At 39.6% G+C, this 21,550-nt stretch overlaps 3 protein-coding genes across 4 annotated transcripts in view; 1 reads left to right on the forward strand and 2 right to left on the reverse strand.

The window, feature by feature from the left end:
* Positions 1–27: 27 nt before the first annotated feature.
* LOC309689237 (uncharacterized protein) lies at positions 28–19,949 on the reverse strand. The gene is made up of 6 exons (XM_082505518.1): positions 19,922–19,949; positions 5,273–5,380; positions 4,872–5,038; positions 4,551–4,749; positions 4,361–4,451; positions 28–1,903 (listed from the first exon to the last, which is right to left on the reverse strand). Exons 2-6 carry the CDS (start codon positions 5,273–5,275, stop codon positions 1,701–1,703), a joined length of 663 nt encoding a protein of 220 aa, XP_082361644.1. The 5' UTR covers positions 5,276–5,380; positions 19,922–19,949; the 3' UTR covers positions 28–1,700.
* LOC309689232 (serine/threonine-protein kinase pim-1-like) overlaps positions 5,947–21,550 on the forward strand; it is a 20,247-nt gene continuing 4,643 nt past the window's right edge. The window contains exon 1 of the mRNA XM_082505513.1: positions 5,947–6,119. Within this exon, the coding sequence (XP_082361639.1) occupies positions 5,980–6,119 (140 nt within the window). The 5' untranslated portion in view covers positions 5,947–5,979. The remainder of the gene's footprint in view (positions 6,120–21,550) is intronic.
* The window catches only part of LOC309689236 (uncharacterized protein), a 14,711-nt gene continuing 13,137 nt past the window's right edge, over positions 19,977–21,550 (reverse strand). Inside the window, exon 6 of one of the 2 annotated variants that reach the window (XM_082505516.1) lies at positions 19,977–20,311. In XM_082505516.1, the coding sequence (XP_082361642.1) occupies positions 20,031–20,311 (281 nt within the window). In that variant the 3' untranslated portion in view covers positions 19,977–20,030. The remainder of the gene's footprint in view (positions 20,312–21,550) is intronic. The other variant, XM_082505517.1, reaches the window with a different exon arrangement.

Raw genomic sequence — 21,550 nt, forward strand, 5'->3', positions numbered from 1 at the left:
TTACTTAAAGTAAAATTGGATCAAAATAAAACTTGTTTAATTCATCTTTGCTGAGGATTCTCCTTCATTACTATTTTGTTTTGTTTTGTTTTTTTTACCCATGGTGCATTTTGACAAATAAGAAAACTGAATCAGGTTAAAGTGTGCACAAAGACAGTCACACTGCAAATGATCTGAAGACTTGCATCTGTTGCTCTAACCCCCAACTAGTTTAGACAGATTTCCAGGTTCTACCAGAGGTTTTTTCCTTCAAGAAGGGAGTTTTTCCTTCCCACTGTTGCTGAGTGTTTGCTCATAGTGGGTTGTAAAAGCATAAAAGTTAATAAGAGGCATTCATAGCAGAGTTATCACAGAGGGAACTATATAGCTTAAATGTACAATTTCTACAGGACGAATTATAACTTCATTATGTATAAAAGCTTCTGTGGATAATTACTCCTATTTGTAACTTTACACAAGAGAAAGTTTGGTGTCACACTATTTATAACAGGTTGGGTTTTGTCCTCTGAGTTGAGCCTTTGGTTGCAGTTTATTGAAGAATTTCCTCTAAAGTAGCTGTTGATAAAGATTTAAAGTCCTGTTTATATACAGAAATATGCTTTAGTTCCTGTTTTTTACATGTCTGCCTCAGTGGATCAGTAGAAGATCTGGCACAGGAAACTAGATGATGAAAAAAGGGTACGAATACACATATATATCTATATCTATATAGATACAGATATATAAACACACACACACACAGGTTGCAACGTAGTATTTTCATTTTTTCTTAGCATTTCTTTAACGCCTTGGTGCAAAAGAATACCTTCATCTGTGTGTTGGAAAAAAGAACTACAAATTTGGAAAGGAATTTATTCATGTTCTTACTCATAGATGGAGTACATGGTTTAAAAAACACTGAGGAAACAGATATGAGGCGGCTGTATTAACATAAAAACATTAATACAGTTAAAAATGAATAAAAAGTTGCACGCTTAAACTTATTTCTCTACAGTTTGTACAATTAATCCATGTAACAATAGGTTCTCCCTTAATATAGTAGTTATTAAAATATCTTTACATAAAAATAAATTTTTAAGTACTCTCCAGTGGAAGTCTGTTGTGGCTTATGTTTCTAAATGACACAACCATAAAGCAGCCCACAGAATATACAAATATGTCTTTGATAAGTGAATGTTGGCTCCCACAATGGCCTGTTAAGTTATTGCAAAAATAATTTACTGCATAATATGTCAGATTAGAACATGTTATGAGCACAAAACTGAAGGGGAAACAATAAAAACAAAAATGAAAAAACAAATACTAAATTAAGTTAAAGGATATTTCTTACTATACTATATAATTGTATAATGTTGCGTTTGATTGCAAAAGAAAACCCACCAAGAAAAAAAGAAAGAAAGAAAAAGAGAGAATAGTTTAATATATTCAAAACACATTCTTTTCTTTTATTTAAGCTGTAGCGAGATTCAGATGGACAAAAGAGAAAGAAAATTATTACAGATTTGTTTTATTAATCATGAATAAACTTTATTATACACAACTCTAAATTTCAGTTGGTCTTAGTCAGATGTGTTTTTAATTAAATCCTGCAACACTGTGCTCGCTGCCATCACTTTATATCTTAGTGTGCAATTCAAATATATACTTATTACAATATTTTCCCCCTTAACACTCAACTCGCGTTTTTAAAATGTCTGTGATCATATTTGTCCGTTGACTTCTGTCTGGGCCTCGAACGATTCATCAGACAGGTTGGCAGCCTCCAACTGATGCTCCAGACTTTCATCATCGCCTCTATTCTGATCAACTCTTATCTTAAACTTAGTGATGAACTCATTACTGGCCAGCGCGTCCTCCTTTTTAGGGCATGTGGGCTTTGATAACAGCCGGCTTTCCAGTCGCTCTGCAAAGAAAATTCACAAAACATTTCTTATTTGGTAAGCTTGTTAACAAATTTTAGTTCAGTTTTGCTGAAAGTTATAGCATGCATCAAGTAAGAAGCAATTGGTTTTTATAAAAGCATATACATTCCCCAAAACATTTTTATTATGTGCATTTTGGAGAATAAAAGATTGTACACAATTTCCCTTTTTAAAGTAAAAAGATTATTAAGTCTAATTCTTACTTATTCAGTAGATTAAAGTATTGAAACATCATTATTCATAAAATATGCACATTACAAAATTAAAGTTATTCAAAAACTACTCAAGTACTTACTCCAATACTCACATTATTCAAGTAAATTTAATTTTTGCCAATGTAATGTCACATAAAATCTTAATCTGAATAAGGGATTTGAACCCCACTGTCACGGCCAGGGGATCAGCAGGCCGCTGACTAGTAGTGTTCTCTCTCTCTCTCTCGCCAGGGCGGAACTCATGGTGGGTTCACGCCCTCGGCCCACGCCCCTCTGAGGAGGAAACACCTGGGCCTCATCAGTGCAGCCAGCATTTAAGCCAGGGAGTGGCTTCTACTCATCACTGGATCGTTGTGTGTGACTCGCGTCAGTGCAGCCCGGCTCTGAGCAAGTTCTCTTTTGCTTCCCTGTGCAAAACCTCTAACGTGTGTTTCCTTCTGTACATAGATCCCCTGGACCCGACTCTGCATCCCCCGAGCGGTGTTTGGAGAGAGAGTCAGAAGAGGAGCAAGTGTCTTTTCCCTACCTGGATTTCCCCAGAGCCTTTTCCCTGTCACCGCTTTGTATATAGCACTATCCCCTGCACTGTTTGTATATACACCTGGTGGAACTGTAATAAATACAGACTGTGCCTCTGAGTCCTGCGTGTGAGTCCTCAAGCGAACCGTGACACCCACACAGATGAGAGCTTAGCAGTGAAGCTCTCTCTTAAAATTTGAGTTATAAAGTCAGAAGTTATCACTGACAGAGATCCATGTTCTTTTAACATAAGAAAGAATATTTGCTGAAATTGACATTAATCCAAGCCCTTAAAACGCCATTTTGGATTAAGCATTTCCTTTTAGAAAAGTCTTCAATGAGCAGGAAGCTCCAGTACTGAAAAAAGAAGCCAACATCAACTGCTAAACGTGCTAAAAGTAAGTAAGTCCCCGTAGACTCCTATGATCAAAACACATACAGTATAAAAGTTATAGGTTACAGATCTGAAAAGTAAAACAAATGTCAAAGTGCAAAAAGACTTATGGTCCCATAGAAGTCTATTCCATTTGCCTGGAATTAGGTGAACACCTTTGTGACAAATTTAATGGCTCAGTCATTTGTTTCATGTCATATTTAATAAAAGACTGACATGGTGGCATGTGGAATTGTCCATTTTGCACATATTTGGTCATTCTAAGCGTCAGAAGGGGAAAGATCATTCTGGGAATGCCTACTGGCGAAGGATGTGTGACTGACAAGTCCAGTGTGTGAAGTTTAACTACAGTCTAAGGAGCTTGGAAAGAAAAGCATCTGGACTTCTTTAAGTTTCTTGAAGATGTTTCACTTCTCATCTGAGAAGCTTCTTCAGTTCAGAATTTCTTCAGAGAACTGAAGAAGCTTCTTGAATGAGAGGTGAAATGCTCTTCAAGAAACTTAAAGAAGTCCAGATGCTTTTCTTTCCAAGCTCCTTAGACTACGATGACCTGAACGACTGAGAACCTTAACAGACAGTTCTTCCCTTCATTCATCATGCCTGATTTCAAAACACCAAGATGGCAGTCGTGAAAACACTCATCTTGAGTCTTCATGGGACTATGGTGAGATCAGTTATGCCTCTTATGATGCTGTCCCAGACTTCAAAGCAGTATAAAACATGTTTGCAGCCTGTAACAACTGTGCATGCGGTTATTTTTCATTTTAAGATTTCCGTGTTTAAATCATAATAAGATTTATTTTTAATTTTAATTAACTTGAGGTGAGTCAGATTCTTTCATTCAAGTCACTGAATGAATCTCTTGACATGTTTGGGGGTAGGTGCCTTTTGTAGCATTTTAATGCAATTATCTGACAGATTATATGGTCTACACCATAGGTGTCAAACTCTGGCCAAATTTGGCCCGCAACCTAATTACATTTGGCCCGCGAAGCCATACCAAATTACTATTAGAGCTGGCCTACTGGTATTATACAGCTAATATATATTGTTTAGTATTAAGCTTTGCTTGTTCCATATTCAGTTTTTCAGCAAAATGTGTTTGAGTCCATAAGAAAAGATTCATTCTTATATCTGGAGGAATAAATATATTTCAATAAATATTAAAGTTAGCCCGCGACTTTGATCCAGTTTTGAATTTTGGCCCACTGTGTATTTGAGTTTGACACCCCTGGTCTACACTGTTATTAACTATACTAACACTCTGTTCCAGAAGTCTGTGCTGCAAAGAGGCAAAGTGAATACCGCACCTGCAGGAGTAATGGGGGTCATCAGTCGGTTCAGCTGGATGTTCCAGTGCCGTACCTGTTGACTGGCATTCCTCAGCCTCTCCTGAACCTCCTGGAAACAAAAATCATGCAGGCATCTTCATCAGTGTTGTTTTAGAAGAGCACTAAATAAGATGCTGCTCACAAAGCCAGTCAAAACAAACTTGTTCACCTCCAGACGCTGGTGACTTCTTTGGCGAGATGCCTGCAGATCCTGGAGCTCCTGAGAGGCAGAGTTGAGGGCTGAGGGGGTGTCCTCATCGGGACTGCCATCTGACAGCTCCTGTATGGGGCTGAGGTTTTGCATTGTACGTTGCTGCTCCTGGAGGAGCTGGAAATGTTTCCTCTTTTCATCTTCAGCCTGCAGCAACCTGAAGGAGGGGAAAAAGGGAAGAAGCAACTGAAAATGTTAATACTTCTCATGGATATCTCAGATCTCCATCACAAATAAAATAATAAAGGGCCATAATAAGAGTTAGAAATCCATTGTTACCGCTCAAGCTCCAGTCTGGCCCTCTCCTCCTCCAGCCGAGCCTGGATCTCCATATTAAGGGCAACTTCCAGCTGCTGCTGTGTCAGCTCCAGCTCCCTGATCCTCTTCTTCTGTTGTTCAGCCTCCTTTTCCTTCACCTGCATCTCAGCCTGCATGCTGTCTTTTATCTATGCACACACACACACACAGCTACATAAACAGATGCACCAACAGAGCGGTATAAACTGACCTATTCCTGAATTACCTTTTCCTGGACTGTCATAACCATTTTTCCAAATCATTAAAGACTAGGTGTGAATTTTATAATGACAGTCAACATTTTGCTGGAGTTCTCAAAGATCAAAGTCAAGGAGAAAAGACTCTGTACATAATTGGTGTCAAGTGGAAAACTTTTTTTTTACCATCACAGCCTCTTTCAGCTGTCTTTCCAGTTCCAGCTGCACCTCCCTCTGCTTCCTCCGCTCTCTCTCCTCTGCCTCCCTTCGGCGAGTTTCCAGTTCCCGTGCATGCTGTGAAACAGATGAAAGAGACATTGTTTGCTTTGTGTTTTCACCTCTATCCAGCAGGTGACACTAGGCCATCAGCTTCGAGGTTCAACGTATTGTGCTTTCAGCGGTGCTCTTCTTGATAACTTGGTTGAAGTAAGTGGGTATTTGAGTTCATGTTGCTTTCCTTACAGCTGTAAGTAATCTGCTCATTCTGCTTTTGATCTTTGGCACCAACAAGTGATTTTTTCCCAGAGAAGTGCTGCTCACAGGAGATTTCCTCCATTTCAGACCATTTTCTATAAACCGGTTAGATGGTTGTACAGTTTCTGAAATACTCAGACAAGCCTGTCCGACACAAACAACAATGCATGTTCAAAGTCATTTAAATCCCCTTTGACCTTCAGCAGGTCATCTTATTAATGTATACATGCGTATATGCACTGAGCTGCTGCTATGTGATAGGCTGATTAGGTATTTGACCTAATGAGCAGCTCAACAGGTGTATCTAACAAAAATTTGGCCAGTGAGTGTACAGTGGGGCAAAAAAGTATTTAGTTAGCCACCGATTGTGCAAGTTCCCCCACTTAACATAAGAGTTATGAGTTATAAGATGCAGGTCGATGTGTAAAAATAACTCAGTTGTTTGGTGGTGGCTATGGCAGGGCTTCCACAGAGGCCAGCAGGTGGATGAGGGAAGGGGAAGCAGGAGGAGAGCCCCGAGGCGGCCACCAGTCCGAGTGTCAGGTGAACTGAACTTCAGGTAAGAAGTTATGACCTGCAGTCTATCTGGGTCAGATATAAACCAAGTTTAGGTGGAGTTTATTTTCGTTGTGCTGACTTTTTACAGTCAGTTACAATACCTCATACTGTGTGAGCTAGCATGACAAGTTTATACAGATGTTCGGTTGCTATGATGTTACTGATAGTGAACTTTATTTTATTCATAAGGTTAGTTAGTAGAGTTGCCAACAGCTCCTTAAAAAATGGAATGGTCCCTCATTCAGAGAAAATATTACGCGTTTGGTATTGAGCTGAGAAGAGACGCAGTTTGTCCCGGACTTCAGCTAGGATGGAAAAAGACACAAAACTGGAGTTATTCTGTCTTTACGCTGCACAGCTGCCTCTTCTCCTCTCATTATCTCTCCTCTCTCTCCTGTTGCTACTTCAATCATGAAACTGATCAATGATCAGCTGATCGTCTCTCTTGTTTGTTTATCACCCACTTTGAGCCAGAAAGAGGAAACCAGCAGATGTCGCGCTAAACAGCAGCAGCACGTTTAAGCTTGATCAGCTGTTGTTAGAATTTATTTAGTTAGAATGTTTGCTGGAGCCACAGCTGTAAAGCTGTAAAGCTGCTGGTCATGATGTCGGTTTGGATATGTGGTGAGAGGGAAACATGAAGATGAAACCAGGAGATGTCCTTACTGAATCATCAGAGCTGAACAGGTGATGGAGAAACAGGTTTACCTTTTAGGTGACAGGAATGAGTTGAAGTTATGAACTGTTTCTGAGAGATAAATAACACCAGGATCCTTTTTTTATGTAGCTGACAGCTGGTAACTGTGCAGGGGCGGGTCTAGCAAAGTGTTGCCAGGGGGCCAGGTAGGGCATTAACAGGGAAAGGTGGGCACAAAGAAATACTTTTCTTTTTTATTCTCATTTAAAATATCTAGCTTTTATTAAATAATTATCTGAATCTTGTGAAGAAAGTTTTTATCTGACGTAAAATGTATGGAAATCATACATATACCAAAAAGACTGTACATCACTGTCACAACAGCATTTGTTTTCATTCAAAGGCTTTATGGCTTTAATACCTGGTGGGCCAATCTGTAGTGAAAATGCCCAATTTTTTGTCCCAGTCCAGCCCTGCAGGTTAATACTGGCAGTGTCACCATGCCAGCTGACTGCATTTCATCATCAGCCAGTGTTGTTCTCAATATTACCAAAGTAAGGCAGCATATAAAGTATTTACTTGCTTTCAGGTTTTATTCAAATGTTAGTCTTTTCAGTTGTTTCTCCACTTTTTTCCTGTTTCAAAATCAAACACCAGTTTGTGAGAAGATTATCTTCTTTTTTTTTTTTTAACAGGCATTGGTTTTGCATTGGAATTGGCTAATTTGCCAATTGTATGTTAAAAATGTTCGTATTTTAATATTCAAAAATGTTTTTGCCCAAAACACATGTGCACTACATGTCAGTAAAAATACTATGCAAATATTGATGTCCTTGAATGCTGAATAAACACTGACTGATTGTATCTCTTGTACTTAATCAACACAGTATCTAAACACTTTGCACCGTAGTGGTTAAAATCTCATTCTAATAAGGTTACGGTTATTAGGTTTACAGGGTTATTGAATTATGGTGAACGGTTGGTAGAATTGTTTTTAACATTATCTGCCAATTACATCTGCCACCCTTCTCCAAATCTGTGCCCCTACCTGGCCCCCCCAACAAAAATTTTCTAGACACGCCACTGCATCCTAGTGCATATATATTGTGCATGCGTGTTCCTTTAGGAAACAGGAAGATTGGTAGGAGAAAGAAACGGATTAATCTTGTTTGTTAGGATCATAGCCATAAATGGAGGACTCTTATAAAGTCCATGGATTTTCATTCACACATATTACATGAGGTATCTACTCTTTACACACTAAGGATCCACACTACCAGGGCTACGGCACACAGCTGTTTTATAAATCATCAAAACCAATACTATCCTAAGATTTATTATATACAAAAATGATCTGTTCCAAAATGTTTTCATGTAATCCTGAAAACAGAAAAACAATCTTCTGCACTATTAACCATCCACAAATGGAAACAACAGACAATACAGGTGATTTTAGCTAAAAAGCCAAGAAAAAATTGTGTGGTGTTTTTTTTTTTCAAACGATGTAATTTACAGCCACAGAGGACAGAAAGCTGCAGTATGTAGAGAAAGAGAAGAGTTAAACCTATAATCAACATGAGTCCTTGTAGATGGCAGCCTCCGGTTTTTAAAGACTTCTATTGGTCTCTAGTGGACAACAGAGGTAACTGCAGGATTGGAGCCAGAATAGTGTAACTGCAGTTGAAAACGACATATTTTTTTGATTTCCCATAGAAAGTGTGTGTCCAGCCACGTGTCAGTCCAAGTGGCAGGATTTAGTAATTCTGGTAATAGTTAAATGTAAGTCATTCACAAATATTAAGTCGCAAGATTTCAGTCTGACTAACCTTGGAAGATTACACGAAGACAATGTCCAGATATGCAGACGCACGCATATATCTAGCGTATAAGAAATTTCTTTGCACAAACTGTTGAGTCAAATGCCATTTGTTTTTCACAGCTTCAGGGGGTGCACCGTTCCTAGAAATACTGCAATACCAGGTCGATGCGTGGAGTGGACGGAGCAAGCCCCTATTCCATCTCCCTGCTCCAAAAATCAATTTAATATATGGTCCCCGGGTAGGGGACGTATCAGATATTAAACTGATAAGAACAGATTTTTTTTTTTTTTTTTTACTTCTTTTATTTTCTTTCCACAACAATTCAAAAAACTTTTTCCATTTCCATTACAAAGACATATTTACATTTCATTTCTTTCCCACATTCATTCATCGCAAACCAATCATTTTCATGTAACATATTCATATAACTTATTGCTTTTCATTGCTCCTTTTCCCTTTCTCCCTTCCTTACTCTTTACCTACCACCACTTTTTAGGTGCCTTCGCAGTAAAGAAGGAAGGGAAATCTTTCCATCTATCCTTGATCGTGTCTATTCCCCATTTTTGTAGTTCATGCCAGTATGTCTTTTCAAATTCCCTCTCTACAGCTTTAGTCGTACCTATTTCCCCCTCTTTATATCCTCCCGTTATACAACTCTGTCTTGCCTTCCACAATTTCATTTTTACAATTGTTAACAACATACAACGTATTTTGTATCTCTCTTTTTCTATGCTGTTAGCCCTGAAAAGGGTAATCTCTTCATAAGTCACCGTGCCCAAACCTTTATACTTCCCCTTTACCCTTTCCCATACCTTTTTTGCGTATTCGCATCCCCAAAGTACGTGTTCTATTGTTTCCTCTTCTACGCAGTTGTCCCTCGGACACTTTTTCTGTTTTCCCAAGTTATGTGCATACATGATGATCCTCACGGGTAACCTTTTGTGTAAATGCATCCAATTAAAATCCTTCAAAACATTTTTAAAGGTCTTATCCTGTGCACATTTCCACACTTCTGGACTCACCGGTACCTGGTTATAATTAGCTTTCCATACCATTTTCTTATATAAAAGTTTATGGTTTAGTACGGTATCCACCTCTTTACATTCAGCATGTTTCTTTCCCCATCCCAGCATCCTCTGAAAATATTTTGGTCTAGTTTCCGCCTTTGGTCCCTTATTTTCCCACCCTATCAAAAAACGGTATGGAATCGCTAACCAAAACCATAACAATATTTGACATTTATGGACATAGTTCTGTTTCAATAGCTTGCATACATTTGCATAAAACATTGTATCTAACTTCAAAGGGACATTTGGTACCCCTTTCCCACCATCTTCAATTTCTTGATACATTTGCGTTCTTTTGACATACTCATAACCCCCCCAAATAAATTTAAATATCGCTCTGGTTATTTGCGCTCTGTAGATCTGAGGCATCGGAAACACATAGGCCAGATGTAATAACTTCGGCACCACCTCACTCTTTATAATCAGAACCTTCCCCGTAATTGTTAATTTCCTTGCTTTCCAAAGGCCCAGCTTCTTTTCTACCGCACTTAACCTTTTTTTCCAATTGCTAAGCTCATCTCCTTCCTTATTTCCAAAGGTGATTCCTAAAATATTCATTGGGCCTTGGCACAAAGTAAAATCACAGATATTATCTCTTCTACCCTCCCATGTCCCCAAATATTTATACATCGACTTCTCTTTATTTATCTTTGATCCAGTCGCTTTTTCATAAATATCTAAAATTTCTATCGCACCCTTTAAACTATCATCATCTGCCAGATATAATACTGTATCGTCCGCATACTGCGATATCTTTAAAACTTCCCCCCGCGGCATCGGAATCCCTTTTACTCTCTGGCTTTCCCTTATTGCGCAAGCCAAAGGTTCAACATACAGTACATAAAGAACAACAGATAATGGACATCCTTGCCTCAAACCCTTTGTTTGATACACTTTTTCTGTAAGGAATCCATTTACTTTTATTTTCAGACTTATGCCGTTGTATAAATTTTTTACCCATTTTTTAAATTTCTCTCCCAAGCCCATATACTGCATTACCCTCCACAAAAAATCATAATCTACCCTATCAAAGGCCTTTTGTTGATCTAGGCTCACACATAGTGCTGGCAAATTTCTATCTCTAACGTATGTGAGTATGTCTCTGTGTAGTTGCACGTTCCAAGACATTTGCCTCCCCCTGACCCCACACGTCTGATCCTTCTCCACTATTTGCATCATTACTCCCGCGAGTCTATTTGCCAATATCCTACTCAGGATCTTATAATCCACACATAGCATAGTTAACGGTCTATAATTATCAAGTTGTTGTGGGTTACCTTTCTTGAATAGAATAGAAACCACACCCGTCTTCATACTCTCTGTCATCTCCTTTCCCTCCATGATTTCCTTAAAAACTCCCAACAAATGTATCCCCACCATTCCCCAAAAAGTTTCGTAAAATTCCTTTGTTAATCCATCTATCCCTGGCACTTTGTTTGCCTTCATTCCTTTTAATACTTTATATGCCTCCCCTATTGTAACTTCCCCTTCTAAACTGTCGCTTTCTTCTCCCGTTAATCTCTTTTTTATTTTCTTTAAGAAAAAATCCCCTTTTCCTCCCTCTAATTTTTCTTTTCTAAACAAGACCTCATAATACTCCTTCGCCGTTTTAAGCATATTTTCCTTCCCTTCTATCATTTTCCCATCCTTCTCTAATTTTATTATAACTCCCTTTTTTTCCTTACTTTTCATCTTTTTAAAGAAAAAGGCCGAACATTTCTCGTTCTCCTCATACTCCTCCTGCTTTATCTTATATGTTTCAGCCCTTGCCTTCCTTTCAAGTAGTTCTTCCTGCTTCAATCTTAAACTTTCCATTTTCTCGTCCATGTTTTTGTTGTTTCCTTTTTCATTTTGTAGTGTATAAGTATATTCTATTTCTTTTTGCAATATACGAAATTCCTCTTTCCTTACGCTGGACCTTTCCGTGCAATAATCCACCGTGAACTTTTTTATTTTGTTTTTTACATCCTCCCACCAATCCAGTTTATTTATATATAAGCTTTCCATCTCCTCCCATAAAGGGAAGAGCTCTGCAAACCTTTCCTTATATTCTTTTTCCATAAGTACTTCGTTATTCAGTTTCCAGTATCCTTTTCCATAATCTATTCCTTCTATCTCCAAATCCACCACTATCATTTGATGATCTGTGAACAAAGCCGGTATTATTTTCCCTTGTTTTATTTTACACTTTTTCTCTATCAAGATGTAATCTAATCTACTTTCCATCCCTCTTGTGTTCTTCCATGTGTACCCCACTCTTTTCCCTTGTAGTGTGGCCATTACATCTATTAAACCGTATTTTTTTATAAAGGTCTTAAAAGGGAGCGAAGTTTTTATTTTCTCCAGTGAACAGTTGAAATCCCCTCCCACAAAAATATTTTTCCTTGTCATAAAACAAGTGTCCATTTTTGAAAGAAGTTCTCTTCTTAATTTGGGATCCACATATGCATACACATTTATTATACGGTTTTGTGTCCCACTTTTTTCCACATCTACAACCATAACCCTTCCCTGTATTAAAGTATAACTGTCCTTTATTCGTATACTTTTATTCCCACATAACACTCCTACCCCAGTCCCATGTACTCCCCCTATACTCCAGACCGATTCACCTCCTCTCCATTCCTTCGTAAAGAGGTCAACATCCCCCTCATCTTTTAAATGTACTTCCTGCAACAAGCAGACATCAAAATTATAATACAACAAAAATTCATAAACCATTTTTCTTTTCCGAGCATTCCTAAGTCCCCTTACATTTAATGTTATTATTCGAAAGTTTCCCATGTCTTAAAACATAAATCAAAAAAGAAAAAAAAAGGGGTCTCAAAAACAAAACCAAAACAAATCAAAACCATAGGAGTTTTATTTCAGTATCCCCATTTTTAACTCTTCATATTAACCTGCGCCAATAAGTTCTTAATAAAGGAATCTTCCGATTTTTCTTCGCTTTCAGCCTCTTCCCCCGTATCCCCATCACTAGTGAAGTCACTTAAGGGGGTATGCATGCATTCAGTCTGTGTACCCCTCAAAACATGTCCCTCCGTATTTTCCACCTGCTCGATCCGTTCCTCCCTATCCTCTTTATTTTTCGTTTTTGTCTCTTCTGGAGAAGCACCTGAGCTCACCTTTCTCCGCCTCTTTGCTGATTTTCTCCGCGGCTTCGCTGCTACTGCCCACACCTGTCCGTCCTCTGCTTGTTTCTCTCTCTCGGCGTCCGATTCACGTAATGTTCCTTCCTCCTTATTCCTCTGCTCTACTCCGCCTTCCTTGCTCCCAGCTCTCTCCTCGTTAAGGTGATCTTCGGCAGCCGTTGACGCCTCCTGTGTTCTTTTTCCGATATCAGCTTCTGCATCCGATTTTCTGTAATGTTCATTTCCTGCCGCTTCAGAATATGACCTTGGCCTAGTACAGTCTCTTGCCATATGGGTCTCTGAATCGCACAAATGACATTTTCTAGGTTCCTTACAGTCTTTAGTTATGTGGCCTATCTTCCCGCAACTCCTGCACCTCATTTGTTCACACCTGTCCGCATTATGTCCGGTACTGCCACATTTTCTGCACGCTTGGGGCTGCCCAGCATACACTAGGAAACCCCTATCTGCTCCTATGGAGAATACCGCGGGTGGATGGCAATATCCGTCCTCGGTAGACGTATCCACATTTAATTTGACTCGGAATTGTCTTTTTCCGGTCCATAGTCCTAAGCCATCCTTTATTTTGCGCACTCCTGGTAGTACTGTGACGTACCTTCCTAAGAAGTACTTAATTGTCTCTTCCGAAACCCAAGGGTTATACATATGGATCGTTAAAATCCTATAATCATTTCTGTACAAAGGAGTTACCGTATATTTCTTTAGTTCTTCGTTTTCTTCTCCGTGAAATCTCCTTCTCACCTCCTCCGCACATTCTCCCGTGCAAAAGGTTACATCATAATGTTTACTTGCCGTACTCTGCTGGAGGCAGTAGATTTCCTCAGGCTTTATCTTTAAAGCCTCGTAAAGGATCCTTCGTCCGAAGTTAATTCTGTCATGAATCTCGTCCTCTTTCTCCATCAACTCGAATCTCAAAGTATTTCTTGTACCTTGCATCCATGTATTTCTCTCATGAAAATTGGCCGACGCCGCCGCCATCCTGCATTGCTTCTCGCCTTGTAACTGATAAGAACAGATACTACACTTGATCTTAGCCAAAGGGCCGAGAAGCGATACCCACATATCGCACGACAGAAACGACTCATTCTGCTTACTGCAACTCTAACTCATGGTTACAATGAAGAACACAGTCGCCTTCTAACAAATGGTAGAGGACAGGTCGATGTTTTACTGACGTTTTACCTCCGAAACATCACAATATAACTATGGTCGGCATGTTTCAGTTTTTAAACGGCGCCAGCCGCGCCACATATATGACGACACTTTAGTTTCTGAAACGCCGGTCAGCGCATGCCGGTTAATGAGATTCAAAATCACGTGGTCGCCTGCAGTCTAATCAGCGGTCGTTGAGACGGAGCGTCTTCAATTCATTTTTATAACTTTCTTGGCGTTATAATTGTTTTCATAATATGATAATTACATACTGTTACATTTTTAATGTTTCTCCTCCCGGTAACTGTATTCCTGTTATGTCTGGGCTTTCCCTAATTGCACAAGCCAACGGTTCTACATATAACATGTACAGTAAGACTGAGAGGGGGCGACCTTGGCACAGACCTCTCATTTGTCTTTCATCCCAGCTTTTTTGGGGGTGACTGGGTGGGGGGATATTGCTCACAGCAAATTCCTAAAAACTCCTATTGATCATTGTTGCTCCCATAGATACATTTCAGTTTACCAGTCATGAGGCTCCAAATTATACCAGGAGTGGGGTTTGAACCCACGAGAGCATGCGCTCATTGGAGCTTAAGTCCAACGCCTTAACCACTCGGCCATCCTGATGCATATATGTTGTGCATGCGTGTTCCTTTAGGAAACAGCAAGATTGGTAGGAGAAAGAAACGTATTAATCTTGTTTGTTAGGATCATAGCCATAAATGGAGGACTCTTATAAAGTCCATGGATTTTCATTCACACATATTACATGAGGTATCTACTCTTTACACACTAAGGATCCACACTACCAGGGCTACGGCACACAGCTGTTTTATAAATCATCAAAACCAATACTATCCTAAGATTTATTATATACAAAAATGATCTGTTCCAAAATGTTTTCATGTAATCCTGAAAACAGAAAAACAATCTTCTGCACTATTAACCATCCACAAATGGAAACAACAGACAATACAGGTGATTTTAGCTAAAAAGCCAAGAAAAAATTGTGTGGGGTTTTTTTTTTTTTCAAACGATGTAATTTACAGCCACAGAGGACAGAAAGCTGCAGTATGTAGAGAAAGAGAAGAGTTAAACCTATAATCAACATGAGTCCTTGTAGATGGCAGCCTCCGGTTTTTAAAGACTTCTATTGGTCTCTAGTGGACAACAGAGGTAACTGCAGGATTCGAGCCAGAATAGTGTAACTGCAGTTCAAAACGACATATTTTTTTGATTTCCCATAGAAAGTGTGTGTCCAGCCACGTGTCAGTCCAAGTGGCAGGATTTAGTAATTGTGGTAATAGTTAAATGTAAGTCATTCACAAATATTAAGTCGCAACATTTCAGTCTGACTAACCTTGGAAGATTACACGAAGACAATGTCCAGATATGCAGACGCACGCATATATCTAGCGTATAAGAAATTTCTTTGCACAAACTGTTGAGTCAAATGCCATTTGTTTTTCACAGCTTTAGGGGGTGCACCGTTCCTAGAAATACTGCAATACCAGGTCGATGCGTGGAGTGGACGGAGCAAGCCCCTATTCCATCTCCCTGCTCCAAAAATCAATTTAATATATGGTCCCCGGGTAGGGGACGTATCAGATATTAAACTGATAAGAACAGATACTACACTTGATCTTAGCCAAAAGGCCGAGAAGCGATACCCACATATCGCACGACAGAAACCACTCATTCTGCTTACTGCAACTCTAACTCATGGTTACAATGAAGAACACAGTCGCCTTCTAACAAATGGTAGAGGACAGGTCGATGTTTTACTGACGTTTTACCTCCGAAACATCACAATATAACTATGGTCGGCATGTTTCAGTTTTTAAACGGCGCCACATATATGACGACACTTTAGTTTCTGAAACGCCGGTCAGCGCATGCCGGTTAATGAGATTCAAAATCACGTGGTCGCCTGCAGTCCAATCAGCGGTCGTTGAGACGGAGCGTCTTCAATTCATTTTTATAACTTTCTTGGCGTTATAATTGTTTTCATAATATGATAATTACATACTGTTAAATTTTTAATGTTTCTCCTCCCGGTAACTGTATTCCTGTTATGTCTGGGCTTTCCCTAATTGCACAAGCCAACGGTTCTACATATAACATGTACAGTAAGACTGAGAGGGGGCGACCTTGGCACAGACCTCTCATTTGTCTTTCATCCCAGCTTTTTTGGGGGTGACTGGGTGGGGGGATATTGCTCACAGCAAATTCCTAAAAACTCCTATTGATCATTGTTGCTCCCATAGATACATTTCAGTTTACCAGTCATGAGGCTCCAAATTATACCAGGAGTGGGGTTTGAACCTACGAGAGCATGCGCTCATTGGCGCTTAAGTCCAACGCCTTAACCACTCGGCCATAGGGTTTACAGGGATGGAGGACTCAAATGAGAAAATATCCAGCGAGCAGCAGTTTTTGGTGCAATGTTTCAAAACAAGCTATGCAGAAGAGCATGTTTGGGAGCACCGTACATCTGACTTTGAAGCAGATGGGCTACAGCAACAGAAGGCCAAAATGAGAGCCACACTAACAGCTACAACAACTTTTTCAAGAATATTATTTTATGACAGACTTGAGCATGAATGATGAATATGAATCGGAAACAACAATGAACAACAATGTGAAACTGCTCATGAATCATTTAATCTATGAGTGAAAGTAGTTTTCTTTAATCTCCTCCTCCTTTAGTTTGCCTCTCCTCTTTATAAGCTCCAGCTCTCTTCTCCTACTCACATCTCTAAACAGTAAAGATCATTTACACCTCACACTGACAACATGCTGTGGACCTTCTGCACTCTCATCACTGCTCTAACATGTAAGATCTTCTTATTCCATTTTTTAGTCCATATTTAGAGCTAAACTTTAAACTTCTATTTTTTCTGTGTTTCCTGGCAGATGTTGATGCAGTGATTGTGTTGACCCAAACACCTGCTGTCCACACAGTTTCTCCAGGTCAAGAAGTTGTTCTCAACTGTAACATAGAGAGAGATGATGGGAATTCTGTTAGATGGTATAAACAAGTTCCTGGAACGGTTCCTCAGTATGTTCTAAGATTTTATCATTCTAGCAGCTCACCCAGCTTTGGAACAGGATTCTCCTCAGACAGATTCAACTCTAAGTCCTCATCAAACATTGATTACCAGTTCATTATCAAGCGAGCAGAGACAGGAGACTCTGCAGTGTATTACTGTCAGACATGGGATGACTCTGCCAGTGCAGCTGTACCACAGTGATTTAGACAGTGACAAAAACCTCCTCATTAGTACTTCTGCTTTTTTAGAAACTTTCACATGCAAAAAAAAAAAAGACCCATAAAAGAAACCCTGTAATGTGCTATTAAACACTAAATCCTCCATTTTTAAATCCTTTTTAATCTTCATTATTAAAGGCATAAAGAGGAAAGCACTGAAGTATGTACATCTCATTTACTCACATCAGCCCGAACAGATCACATAAACCAAACTATCCAACATATAGTATTATATGTTGCTGCAAGCTATTCTTAATAACAGAAATTTTATAGATACTACTCACAGGTCTAACTGTCCAACAGCAGTTTAACTTATCATTTAAAAAAAAGTGTAGTTAACATGCAGTTTAAAAAATATATATAAAGCTATACTGAAGCTAGTTTAGAGCTTCTACACCATCTTCATTTACATTTAGTTTTGATTATTCAGAAACATATTTTTAAGGCAGAAGGAAAATATAGAAGTGTGAGGATAAGGACACTAGTGATAAATGTTTGATTCTTTTACAACCATTTTTAAGAACACGGTGTGATTTATTGTAGCTATTGTATTATTATGGTATATATTTTTCTATCATTTGTAAAAATGATGACGATCAAACTGACTGACATAATACTCATGGGAAGGAAATATACAGTATTTACTCAGTGTCTTTTCTGCACACTGCAATTCTGTCAAGAATACTTGAATGTGTTTTAAGTATTTTACTATTGGGTGGCTGTAGCTCAGGTGGCAGAGCAGGTCAGCCACTAATCAGATGGTTGGTGGTTTGATCCCAGGCTGCCTCCTGGCTGCATGCCAAATATCCTTGGGCAAGATACTAACCCCATGTTTGCCTACTGGTGGTGGTCAGAGGGCCCGGTGGCGCCAGTGTCCGCCTCTGTCAGTGCGTCCCAGGGCAGCTGTGGCTACAATGTAGCTTGCTATCGCCAGTGTGTGAATGACTGAATGTAGTGTGAAGCGCTTTGGGGTCCTTAGGGACTAGAAAAGCGCTATACAAATGCAGGCCATTTACTTGTTTAAATGATTAGCACTAGTGCTCATAAACCACAACGTAATGATCTGTGAATGTGCTTGAAAGCGATTGTTTACAGTACACAGCAGTTATGTTAAAAATATGCTTCTCTGTTATCCGAAATAGAAATACAAAAACTAAAAGTTTTTTTATTTGCAAAAACTAACAGATCGAAAAAATACATTCCCCAAACAAACAAAACAAACTTTGTTGTTGATGACTGATGAATAAAAATAACAAAAAAGAATGCAGTACAGTAGAATTGTATTGCATGGGATCATTTTACAAATAAACTAATGCCAACAAATAACTAAAGCACAATAAACAAACATTGAGCTTATTTGAAATTCATCCATCCATCCATCCATTTGCTTCCGCTTATCCTTTTCAGGGTCACGGGGGGCGCTGGAGCCTATCTCAGCTGTCATAGGGCGAGAGGCAGGGTACACCCTGCACAGCATCAGGAAAAAGGAGCACGAGAAGCTTGAGAAATACCAAAGGCTCAGAGAAGAGCTCGAGAAGATGTGGAGGGTTAAGGTAACAGTGGTCCCAGTGGTAATTGGAACACTCGGTTTGGTGACTCCCAAGCTAGGTGAGCGGCTCCAGCAGATCCCAGGAACAACATCAGAGATCTCTGTCCAGAAGAGCGCAGCCCTAAGAACATAAATAAACATAAATCAGAATAAATTTGATAGTATTGACATTATATAAATTAGAGATGGACCGATCCGATATTACGTATCGGTATCGGTCCGATACTGACCTAAATTACTGGATCGGATATCGGAGAAAAATAAAAAAATGTAATCCGATCCATTAAATATCACGAAATCACCTCGCAAAACTTGCAACATGCCGTAACTCACCTCAGAACGTTAGCACGTCGGAGCAGTATGCATCACGTGATATAGCGGCTGTGGCATGCGGGACCTGTCGGTGGTCTGGATAGCATTTGGAGCTTCGCTAGCAACCTGGCATTTCATCTCCGACAAAGTTATCCCCGAGAGAAGTAAAGCAAGTGTGTAAGTCCATCTCTGAATGTTTGTAAAGCATTCCTGCGTTAAGCTTAATAAGCGACTGCCTCTTCTTGCTAACAAATGCACAAAAAAAACCCCAAAAAGAAATCTTTCTACCTTCTGCAAAGTTCATCGCCCCAGAAAGACAAGTCAAAACAAGTAAAAAAAAAATAAAAATGTAACAGCCTCCCGATTATGACCAATATATCATTTACGTCACTGATACATCCGTAACTGAAATTAACTCAGAACAATTTGTTTATTTTTTTAAATGGTCATTCAGAATCAGAAGATTATTTACGGTGATGTTTTTGGTGGGAGTGAAACAACAATCTACTGATAAAACCAATAAAAATAAGATATGATAATAAGAAATAACCACTGTTGGAAGCCTTATTTACTCTTATCGCCTTAATCATGTGCAGTAATTAAAGTTGAAATGAGAAACTTTGCATTTGAAAGATGCTCTTCTACTGGGCACTCAAAATGCTTTCTTACAACAAGCATCATTCATCCACACCTTCATACATAATGTGCGCACATTTTAAATATAAATTAATATTACTGTAGCAGTATTTTTTTTTTTTTAAAAAAAAGATAAAATGGCCACATTTAAGAAGGCAGGACCTGCAGTTATTGTCCTTTTCCAGACATTTATCTGGCACTTACTTTGGGGTTTTCTGCAGCTCGTCCTCGGGGCCCTCCAGACACAGAGACAGCAGGTCGTAACCCAGGATCTTCTGGGCTATGGTGAACATTTCTTTAATGTTGGGGTATTTCAAAAGTCCTCTGCCCATGCCCACAAACTGGCTGCCCTGACTGGGGAAGAGGAGCACGGAGCAGCCGCTGCTTTTGGGTGAGGCGCCGCGGCTGGCTCGCTGTTCGGGGGAAAAGCGGGGGCTTCAGCCGGAGGAGGGTAATCTCCAGCCGTGGAACCGGGCTTGTTGGTGGACAGCGTCCTGCTCAGAGAGACCAGCGACCTGACCTTCCCTCTGGAAGATGCCGCCATCCTGACTGCCACTGATGCCAACATGAGCTGTTCCTCATCCAACGACGTGTCTGCAGATGAAATAAGACGCACAGCCCGCCCGGACAAACTGTAATCACCAAAAGAGTCAACTCAATTCTGACATCTGCTCGGCATGACACCTCACAGGGAGACGAAAACAACCGCCAGAGGAAAGAAAAGAACAAAATCTTCAGCGAAGGAAGATGATATCTCCAATAAAACTATTTTTGAAGCCATTATGGGACTTGACAAAAAATTTGAAGCACAACTGGAGGATATCAAGGAACAAAACAGACAAAGTGCAGCTATGGTTGCCAGCTTGGCTAAGGCTGTAGAGTTTAACGCTGCAGAGATAGCTGATTGCAAACTGAAAGTTGTTAAACTGGCAAATGCGAATGAACAGCTGCTTAAAGAAAACGAAGACTTGAAAAGAAGAGTGAGAGAACAAGAGCGCTACCGAATGAGGTGGTGCCTAAAACTGAAAGGGGTGAAGGAAGACAAAGACGAAAACATTAGAGTGAAGGTTTTGCAAACGCTTCAGAAGATTGCCCCTGACTTGAACTTAGAAGAGGCTGTTGATATTGTCCACCGCTTAGGGAAACAAGTTGATGGCAGAAACAGAAACATCATTATTCTATTCACACAGAGGCGAATTAAAGAAGAATTGTGGAGGCGCACCAAAGATTCTTCAACCTGCAAGCAAGAAGGCATCAGCTTCGCAGAGATGTTGCTGCAGGAGGACATACAAGATCGACAGCGCCTATGGCCTCTGGTGGAGGAAGAAAGACGTGCAAAACTACAAATATCTGTAGTTTCCACTCCGTATATTTTCAAAACAAACTCGTTACTTTGGGTTTAACGCATTTGGGGGAAGTTAATATTTCACGTCACTGCAGGCCTTCAAACAATGAGATTTGAGCCTAAACAGTGAAAGGCAGTCGCGTTTTAATCAGTAGAGGATGTCGCATAAAAAGAGATGAAAGAACAAACCATGTACTGTAGTGTTGATTTATTTATTTTTAGCACAACACCAGAACAACCCCACGTGCCCATAATTTGCGGTACTTCAGAAAAAAAGGAGTGAACATAAAAGGGAGTAAAATGTTGTGTCAGGTAATTTCAAATGCAGCATTTCTATCACCTCAACAAACACTAACTGTGTTACAGTGTGTTGCTATCTAAAGCTCTACTTGCTGTATTTCACAGGAAGAGAAAGAATGAGAGCTAACTTCACTCAGAGATATAGAAAGAAAGAGAAAGAAACCAGGCTGTATTTAAAGGTAAGGACT

The sequence above is a fragment of the Aulonocara stuartgranti genome (assembly GCF_965226115.1).
Source record: "Aulonocara stuartgranti genome assembly, chromosome: 15".
Classification (NCBI taxonomy): domain Eukaryota; kingdom Metazoa; phylum Chordata; class Actinopteri; order Cichliformes; family Cichlidae; genus Aulonocara; species Aulonocara stuartgranti.